We start from the raw sequence: 9,772 nt of genomic DNA, 5'->3' as shown, positions 1-9,772 counted from the left end.
GGGGTGGGGGGGTGGGGGCGGGGGGTGCAGCAATAACACAGGAATGTTGATTAGTCCAATTTTATAGGTTGCAGGCATCAACCTGTGTGAGATTGAATCTATTTTTGTTGTTGTTGTTGTGTATTCAGTTCCCTTCAGTCAGCTCCATGCTTTAGTTTCTTAAAGGTTTAGAGCAGATTAACATCTGTGTCGGGGGGGGCGGTGTCAGGGTTTTAGGTTTTTCTGCTCCATCACACCTGATTCAAACAGTTTAATCACCTCCTCACCAAATGTCCACAAGTCATCCATGTAAATCAGGTGTTTTAAAGCAAGAAGACGTCTAAAACATGCAGGAGATCGTCCCCCCCCCGGTGTTTGACACCTGTGATCTATGCGTTTCAGGACAGTGATGGTCAATCCTGGTTGGACCCTCTGGTTGCCACATCATTCAAAGTGATTACCATTTCAGCTGACGTTCTGCATCAATACGGTACAGAACGGTTCCCATGTGGTCATATTCTGCATGTTTATGACCCTGAATGCACCGCTCAGGTCCGTCCCGTTAAACACTTCACGTGACTTTGGGTCAGGCTGTGCTTCATCTCTGAGTCGAGATATTTATTTGTGATAAAGACACGTTCCAGGAACAACCACGAGGCACTGAAACTGATCATAAAAGTTATGATTTTACAGAGAGAGAACTTTCTGTCAGAGCAGAAACAACTCTTAACTAGCCTCACAACGTGGACGTTTGGTTGAGAAAAACACAAAACAGCTGCTTCATAAAAGTGATGAGATGTAAAATAAGGTTTTCACTGTCAGTTATTTAAAATGACTTTAGCTCAACTCCCACATGAGAATTTCTCCCTGACTCTCAAAACTGAACCGCTCTGACTGCTGTCTACTGCACTTTAGATACTGACTGCTCATGAAGACATCATGGACATTTTGTTTTTTGTCATTAGAAGAGGAGTCCAGGTCAACTTGTCCTTCTTGCCAAAAACAGACTTGAGCAGTTTTGGTTCCTACAGACTCAGACTTCCTGGATATGGGAATAAACTTCCTGTCACACGATGCTTACTGTTCCTGTGGTGAGGTCTGGGAATTAGAGGCTGTAATCCTGGATGGTTTCTGAATAAAGACAGAGGACATTTTAAAATAATAACTTGAATCTATTCAAATCAAGTTTAAGCTCCTAAAATAACTGAATGATTGCCTGAAAACACAAGCAGGCTCGTTTGCTTATTTCAACCTGAGCTGTTGAAACGAGTTCTGTTAGCTCAACACTCTCTGATTCTCCAAACTGAGGTCCCTGACTGCTGTCTGCTGCAGGTAAGACACTGACTGATCAGGCCCACTTCAACAAAAAGAAGCATCTCTTTAATACCCAAACTGGTCCTTATTTTCTTCTAGTTTCTACAAAGAGATTTAATAACTGAAACAGATAAGTTTAATAAAGAGGGAATGTTTCTGAGGCTTATTAAAACAATAAAACTAAAGAACTGATTTATGGGCAGATGTGTTCTCTCACAGCACAGCTCCTGTTAAAGGTTTTATTTACTGCTGTAATGTTTTGGTGTGAAATAATTCTGCAGCAGGAGCTCTTTGTCCTGATGGTTCGCAGCCGTTTCTGATCCACGTCGGAGGTTCAGACGGTTTATTTTCAAAGCTGCCAATTATTCTTTAAAGCCTTTCTTTGAGACGGTGTCAGAACCTTCGGAGAACCTCTAATGATTTCAGGATGGTTTTATAACAAACTTTGTTTTAATATGAAGTCAGGCTGATCACAAAGGTAAAAAGCATAAACTGTCGAAAACATTTTCTTTTGAGTTATTTTTGTTTTTATATTCCTCGCCAAGATTTCTCCCTTTAAACTTTTTGCCCCGAGGTTCCTAAAACCGCCTGTCAGTCACTCCGTTCAGGTTAGACGGCGCCGTGTCTCATCTCGCCTGAGTCTGGGAGCAGGTCGGGGCGGCTCGTTCTGCCGCCCATGGCTCTTCTAATGAATCATTTCTCTGAGCTGCTGGGGGGGTTCTCCAGGGAGGGTCTGATCACACACAGATACGTCGCTGGATCGATGGAAAGTTTGATTTGAAAGAAGCGTTATGTCTCACCATCCTCCTCTGTCTGCTTGACGATCTCCTCGCTCTCCTTGCTGCCTTCAGGGTTGGCGAGGACGAGCCTCAGCCGGACGGTGACGAAGGGCCTCAGTCCCCTCAGAGTGTAGTGGGACGATGTTTGGATCAACTCTTCAGCTGCAAACTCCTGCTGGTTGAACACGTACTGGTACTGCACCTGCAAAAAACAAGACATTTAATACAAACTATAAACTACTCTGACTGACGTGCAGATTATACAGCAACAAACTGACTTTTTCTTCGAATGACGTTAAACCCATCAATAAAAAGAATTAGTTTCTTACTGAAGGCTTTTTATTATTCCACAGTAAATGGCACTCAGGCTACAAGCTCACATTAAAAACACAAAAATCTCAGCAATCAAACATTAAAATAAACAGAAGCTCCACAACGATCCAAACTTCAGCATCAACGGGACAAAGATGAAGAGCTTAGAACATCCCTGTTCTTCACCGTCATTAACGGCAGAAAACAGAATCATTTTAGAACAAGAAGGAGAAGAAAAGGCCAAGAAATGCATGAGTTTTAGAGGAATATCTGTAAAACTGACTCAGGCAGATTAGCTGTGGCGACCATTTTGAACAAAGTTGACTCCAAAAGTCCAAAAAATGATTAGTTTTATTAAAATCCGTCCTGTGGTTGATGAGATATTTTGCTGATTCTGACAGTTAATCCAAATGTTTTAAGCAAAGATCTCGTGCGTCGTGTGGAGCTCGGAGTGAGCGTTAGGAACGACGCTCAGCTACTACCAGGATTTGTCCCAGACACCTGAAACACTCTTTAAAAGGTCGGCAGCTGACATGTTTACATGATCACCCACCTTTCATGATAAGCACCAAAATACACCTTCCTATTTTTACTTAATGTTTCATTCAATGATATATTTCGGGGTTTATGACTCATTTTTGTTAAAATGTGTCCCTTGTCGCCGCTCTCACCGTCAGGTTGTAACTGTGGCAGCGAGTGACGGCGTAACCAAACGTCTCCCACTGGACCGTCAGCTGGCGGGCCCGGACGTCCACCACGTTGACGTTCTGGGGTCCGTGGACGGGATCTGATGGTGGACAGACAGACAGGCAGACACGTTAATCACCCATAAGAGGACAAACTGATCCACGGAATCCACAGATCTGTTTAATCTGATTATCTTCCCAAACGAGCAGCTAATCTTTGACCAACAGATGTATTTGTTGGATTAAATGTCTGAAAATCAAATAACAGGTTCCTGAGAGTTTCTCCAAGTCTCTCATTAATTTAAAACACTTCAACAGTGCAGTAAAATTAAAGGAACTACTTACAGAACACAGAAATGTCTTAACAAGTTTCCCATAGTTTCACCAGTGCAGTCTGAGCAGATTAGGGATTAATTTAAACAAACACAGGAGTTCATTTGGCTCAGTTTGTAAAGAAAAAAGAGAAAAAAATGAAGAAGCTGGAGAGAGCAGGAAGGGTGATTTCATTAAAAGCAGGTGTGACAACCACACAGGAAGCAAAACAAGAACTACAAAATAAAACAGGAAGTCAAATTTCATCGGCAACATGGACGAGTAGAAACTGAATCCAAGAAACCAGACAAAAAAAAACTATTTTACAGAAGAGGTTTTATATAAAAAAGATCCAATTTACTGTTCATTTTTTCCCCATTTTGTTTAAAGACACCATTTTTATGTCTTTCTTGATATATTTTGAGAATAAACAAATAAATGAATTAATAATCTAAAGCTCCTTTAAAAACTAATCCGAATCAGAAACTTTAAGTGAATTTTAAAGCTTTATTTAAACTAAAAGAATGGTATTCATTACATTAAAAGATTGTTCCAACAAAGCTCCTTACAGAAAACATCAGATCCAAATAAAAGCAGATTAGACAACAGAATCCAGGATAAACCACGGCGGCCATCACAGACTCATGCTGGGGTTTGTCCACAAATCTTCCCCGAGGCTAAAAATCCTATAAATATTACCACTGATGTCTCATATTTAATTTACTAAAGCATTAAACATCTGCAATGCTCTTTAAAACACAGACTGGAAGTTATTCAGATGTAAACTGATGGTTTTAAATATGTTAAAGAACTGAAAACTGTTCTTTAGTGAATTTAGGTTCCTTGAGATTCAGTCTCATTATTTATTCCCTGTGTGTGTGTGTGTGTGTGTGTGTAGGGAGGGTGGATACCATCTGCTGCAGTCAACATTGTTGAGACCAAAGAAACAGAATTTCCTCTTAAATGTGGTTAAAACGTGCATGTTTTAAGACATGTAGGACTTTATTAGTCATTCACCCATTCACCCATTCACTCTCACACACAAATGCACCGATCAGGAGCAGCCTGGGGTTCAAGGTTTCATCAAAGGATGCTTCTTATATCCACCTGACTTTTATTTTATCGACGTCTTGCTTTGGTTAAAGCAGAGAAACTTCATCGCTGCTCTCCTCCTGACCCTCCTGGGCTTCCATAGCTCAGTTTCACAACATTCCTGTTGGTTTTAAAAACTTTGTTGGTGTTTTGTTTTTTAAATAAATCTCGTTGTAAATGTTTTGGTTCATTGATATTGTGACATTTTGTTGTTGGCACAGTTTTCAGCCGTCATTCTGCAGCAGGAAGACCCCCGTGGACCCCCCGATTGTTGATTCCACCATGATTCTGCACCCAGCTTTGTGCTTTTAGCACAGCGCTGACACAGAGATTATTCTCTGACCAGGTGGAGTTCTGGGAACCTGAGACCATGCTAAAACTTAGATTTCCTCTGGAAAATCAGGTTTTATCGTCTTCCTTTACTGGCTCCAGTCTGACGACGTCACTGGACCTCTCAATCAGATGAACCCGGCCCACAGTTTTCTCCTCTAATTGCTGATGTTTCAGTTGGACTTCCAGTATTCAGTGTTTAGTTGTTATTGGAAACAACAGAACGGCAGGTTTTGGTTTGTCTCCTGATGATTTGCTTCATGCAGTGAATGAAACGACAATATTGCTGATTTCAGGGGGAAATTTCCCACTTTTATTAAGAATCGTGTGGCTGTGCAAACAGATTTCTGTTAAATGTATTTTCAAAAAACATCAGATTACCATTTATTTACTCATATACTTAATTATCTTTACAGCCAATTATCAAGATATTCAACTGTCTCTAATTAGTTCATATTTAGTTTTTGCTCATTTGCAGCAGGATATTTAATAAATGTTTAAACTGAATTCATTCAAAATAAGATTTAAATCAGTAAACTGCATTTTTGATGAAGTCATTGTTGGATTTTTATAATTACATGGAATCATAGGAACAGTAGAGAATATAATTGAGGTCTTTGTTTTTCCTCACTATGCAGAGGAAATATTTTGTGCAGGAAACTCCAAAGAGACCTAAAAAGTGAGGCAGATCATAATTTCAGTAAAAACTTCTCCAGAGAACAAATACGAACCAACCTGTAATTATGCATGCTTATGCAGATCAACGTGATGTTCCCATAATAAACACGCACACTGTAATTCCTCAATTACAGAGACATAATCACTCATCACGGAGCCACGGAGGGAATTAAATAACCTGTTTTCCTCCATAACTGCGATACATCAGAGTTCCTCTGGTGGCTGAAGACTGAAACTGGAGCTGCTAAATCACAATCATTTAAATCACATTTATCATATTTATGGCTGATTCTTGAGCAAATAAAAGGTCAAACCCAAAAACAGGAAGTCTTCAGCAAACACACAACCTCCTTTAATCCAGTCGTGCTTCAGTTGAAGAAAACTAATCTGGATAATGCCAAGATGAACCTCCCGTAATCAGATTACTAATTTCTGCTTGATAGATTAAACAGAAAGGATGAGATTAGTAAATTATCAGCATTAGTAACCTGTAATGTCAGCTGTTTGGAAATGCAGCTTCCTTAGAATCCAAAGCTAGAAAATCCTTAAAAGGTTTCTTGACGAAACCAAAACTGCAGGAACAAACTTGTAGATTACTGCAGTGTAATGTGGATTAGAAAACTGGAGAGGCTGTTTACATCCTGATGATGATGATGATGATGATGATGTTGCCTCCCAAGCTGACCTCGGTCACGACAAAAGACAGATTTTCCATCGTTCACTTGATTTACAATCTTCTCTCCTGAGTTTCTTTACATCTAAACTTCTTTATAATCATCTTTTTCCTGCAATAGATCTTCCTGAAAGTATTGAAATAAAAAAAGGAAAAATAAGATGAAATCTGTTGAAGAAGCAGAAAATAAATATTTAAAGTTTAAAACAAGCAGAACAAAGGCTGAAAAACTAAACTAATTCAAAGCTAAAGTTGATAAAGTAACAAAAAGCCAAAAGTGAAGCAAGTTTACTGAAACAGAGTTAAAAAGCACAAAGTTTGGAAGAGATGTGAATGCACTATAAGAAAAACACTAGATAAAGTTAAATAATTTAAAAAGCATAAATGTTACAAATACTTAAAGTCCTGACTGAGCTGAACATTTGACACCTGATTGTCTGAAGCAGTTAAGAGTCCAGAAACGTGCAGAAGAAACCAGAAACAGGAAAATAATCGTCGGAACGCTGACTCATCATTCACACGATTAACATGCTGGAATAAATTTAGGATGATAAAAGTTGAGAAGAAACGATTTTCAAGGAGATTTAAGGTTGTAGCTGCTGTTTGGAGGAGGAAAATGTGCCAGGTGACAGATGAGAAAAATATGTATGCATGGCGAAAGAACAATTGTATTCCTCCACAGGGACCCGGTCCCTCCGGTGGCTTCTCCCCTCATTAATCATGAGCGGTCAAGGGTTGGCATGTTAGCTATCACACGCTGTGAAAGGGCAGAGGAGATGGCACAGCTGGTGCACAATGTGACCAGGCCAGACAGCGAGGCCTGCTGCAGGAAGATATGACCCCCCCCGCACACACACACACACACACCACCACCACCACCACCTCTCTGCAGGCAACCGGAGGACTGATTCCCTGAGAGTCGAAGGACGACGGAGGCTGGAAACGGTTCCAGTGCTGGAGATCATTCAGCACCAGGTAGTTCAGGTCCAACCAACACTGTGGATATGCTAACGCTTTGTTAGCTGAAGCTATCGGCTGAAACCATTCATTCATAATTCATTCATTTATCCATCCATCCATCTGTCCATCCATCCATCCATCCATCCATCCATCCATCCATCCATCCATCCATCCATCCATCCATCCATCAGACATCTCTCTCCTCAGCCACCTCTTCCAGCTCACCCAGGAGGATTCTAAGGTGTCCCCAGGCCAGCTGAGACACAGAATCTCTCTAGCGTGTCCTGTGTCTTCCCTGGGGTCTCCTCCCAGTTGGACATGCTCCCTAGAACATGCCTGAACCACCTCAACTATCTCCTCTCCATGTGGAGGAGCAGCGGCTCTACTCCGAGTCCCTCCTGGACAACCGAACGTCTCACCTCGTCTCTAAGGGACGCCATGTCCTGTCCATCTAAACCAGCATTCTGTACACAAAAATGTTTTGCTTTAAAAATTATGTTTTTGCTGTTTCAGCAGTGTTTCTAGAAATGTCTTCATCCCAACAAAGTGTAGTAACTACACCAGGCCTGTGTGTGGTGCTGTAGCGCTGCCACAAAAACAGGAAACAAGGCTTTTTTGCACTTTTGAAATAAATACCATTTTGAGGCTCCTAAAGTACCATTTTCATGTGTTCCATTACTTGCTTTAGTTTTTGTTCAACCTCAGGCTGAACTTCCTGCGATAACTAGCAGAAGAAGGTGGCAAGCCCCGCCCATTCGAGCCGAGGTGGAGATAAAGTTGTTTTGTCTGTCTTTAAAAGTACTTAAGAGCCTTTTGGCAGGTAAATCTCTGGTTCCGGAGCGGGTCGAGTGAGGGATTGTGTTTTGGGATGTTTTCCTGAATCTGATGAATGAGCAGCAGAAATGGAGCCATTAATCCAAAGACTTTAGGGAGCCGCTCCAGTGAGAAGAGAATGAGAGGAAGAGGAGGAGTGCAGATCAATCTTCCTGCCTCCTTACGCTCCTCGTCCTCCTCAATGTTGCTCTTCTGGATATTTTGTTCCTGTCTTAATCCTTCAGCACCATTTCTCATTTTATCAGGGATTCTTTTTCTTGTTTTTATCCGAATCAGCTCTACAATCTTTTTACACACTTTTAATTTTGCTTTTTGATCAGTTTGTGTCCATAAACTTTCTCCAAAACTCACCTTTTATAAATTTAACCCTTTCTGTTCTCACTCTGGTTCACACTGGAACATCATTTTATTTTTTTAACCATTTCAGTAATTATCACCCACCTCACAATGGCGGGCGATGATGTTGTTGCCTGTGTGTGAAAGAAATCACTGGATGCACATCTACAACTGGTTACGTTTTGGAGTCAACTCAATTCAAGATGGCCGCCACAGCTAAACAAGTAAATTGGAGTCAAACCCTGTCTGTCTGTTAGCAAAATAACTCATGAACCAACTCATAAATTTGAATAAAATTCTAAAAAAAAAATCATTTTTAATGATTAACCTTTGGAGTAAAGTCCATTAAACATGGCTGCCACAGCTAATTGAAATAAGCCAACACATATATATCTATAATCCAGTTGATGTTACAGATATTGAGCTAAATTCTAACGTGGTAGTAGCTGAGAGTCATCCTCAACACATATTCTGGCGTAAGTCAAGTCAAGTCAAGTCAAGTCAGCTTTATTTGTCAATTTCTTTACGTGTGCAGACATGCAAAGGAATCGAAATTACGTTTTCACCATCCCGCGGTGATACAGAAAAGACATTTACTGACACTAACACTCACAATAAGAGGCACAGTCAAAGCAGGCCTATCCTAACCTTCTTATGATACTGCAGATAAATAAAGTGCAAGTGGAGAGTAGACTTAAATAATCGAAGATAACTTACGTCTTTTAAAAACTAAGATAGCTTTATACTACTACTGAGATAACTTAAGTAGTTTAACAACTAAGATAAGCTGTATACTACATACATAGAACTAAAACTAATTACTAACACAGATTCAAGTACTCAGGACAACAAAGTATTTCACATTGTGAGTTTAGAGTAATTACAGAGGTAGTAGAGAGTAGAGTGTTGAGTGTAGCGTAGAGTGCATTCTAGTAGTGGTCATGTCATGTTGTGCAAGTGGCAATAGTGCAAAGTTTGTCCCCTGTGTTTGGAGGTAAGGCAGTTGTGCAAAGTTCTAGTGCTGTGCAAAAGTCTGGTGTTGTGCAAGAGTTCTGGTGTTGGTTGAGCAAGAGTTCTGGTGTTCTGGTGTTGGTCAGACGGGGGTGGGGGGATCCCATCTTCTTAACAGCAGTTCTGGTCCTCTGGTTCTCTGGTGTTGGTTGTGCAACAGATCTGGTGTTGTGGTGTTGGTCGGGGGGGTTGTCCCATCTTCTTCTCAGCCGCTTGATGCTGAGGGGAGGGAGTTCAGCATCCTCACAGCCTGGTGGATGAAACTGTTGGAGAGTCTGGTGGTGCGGGAGCGGAGGCTTCTGTATCTTTTCCCGGATGGCAGGACGCTGAACAGTGTATGGGCAGGATGGCTAGCATCCCCCACGATTGTGACTGCCTTCCGGGTGTTCAGGAGTTGGACGCAGGGAAGCAGTCTTTGTCTCCACAGATTAAACAACTTGATGTCTCAGTATCAGCAGATGTCCACTAAGTTCACG

The 9,772-nt window shown here is 41.0% G+C and overlaps 1 protein-coding gene across 12 annotated transcripts in view; it reads right to left on the bottom strand.

Annotated features, from left to right (window-relative positions):
- The window catches only part of ptprt (protein tyrosine phosphatase receptor type T), a 302,555-nt gene that overhangs the window by 142,376 nt on the left and 150,407 nt on the right, over positions 1-9,772 (bottom strand). For all 12 annotated transcript variants that reach the window (XM_017429237.3, XM_017429238.3, XM_017429240.3 and 9 more), the window contains exons 9-10: positions 3,056-3,171; positions 2,094-2,274 (exon numbers count right to left, since the gene is read on the bottom strand). In XM_017429237.3, the coding sequence (XP_017284726.1) occupies positions 2,094-2,274; positions 3,056-3,171 (297 nt within the window). The remainder of the gene's footprint in view (positions 1-2,093; positions 2,275-3,055; positions 3,172-9,772) is intronic.

Source organism: Kryptolebias marmoratus, linkage group LG4, assembly GCF_001649575.2.
Source record: "Kryptolebias marmoratus isolate JLee-2015 linkage group LG4, ASM164957v2, whole genome shotgun sequence".
Classification (NCBI taxonomy): domain Eukaryota; kingdom Metazoa; phylum Chordata; class Actinopteri; order Cyprinodontiformes; family Rivulidae; genus Kryptolebias; species Kryptolebias marmoratus.
The sequence above is the reverse complement of the archived record's forward strand: the minus strand, read 5'-3'. Positions and strand labels throughout refer to the sequence as shown.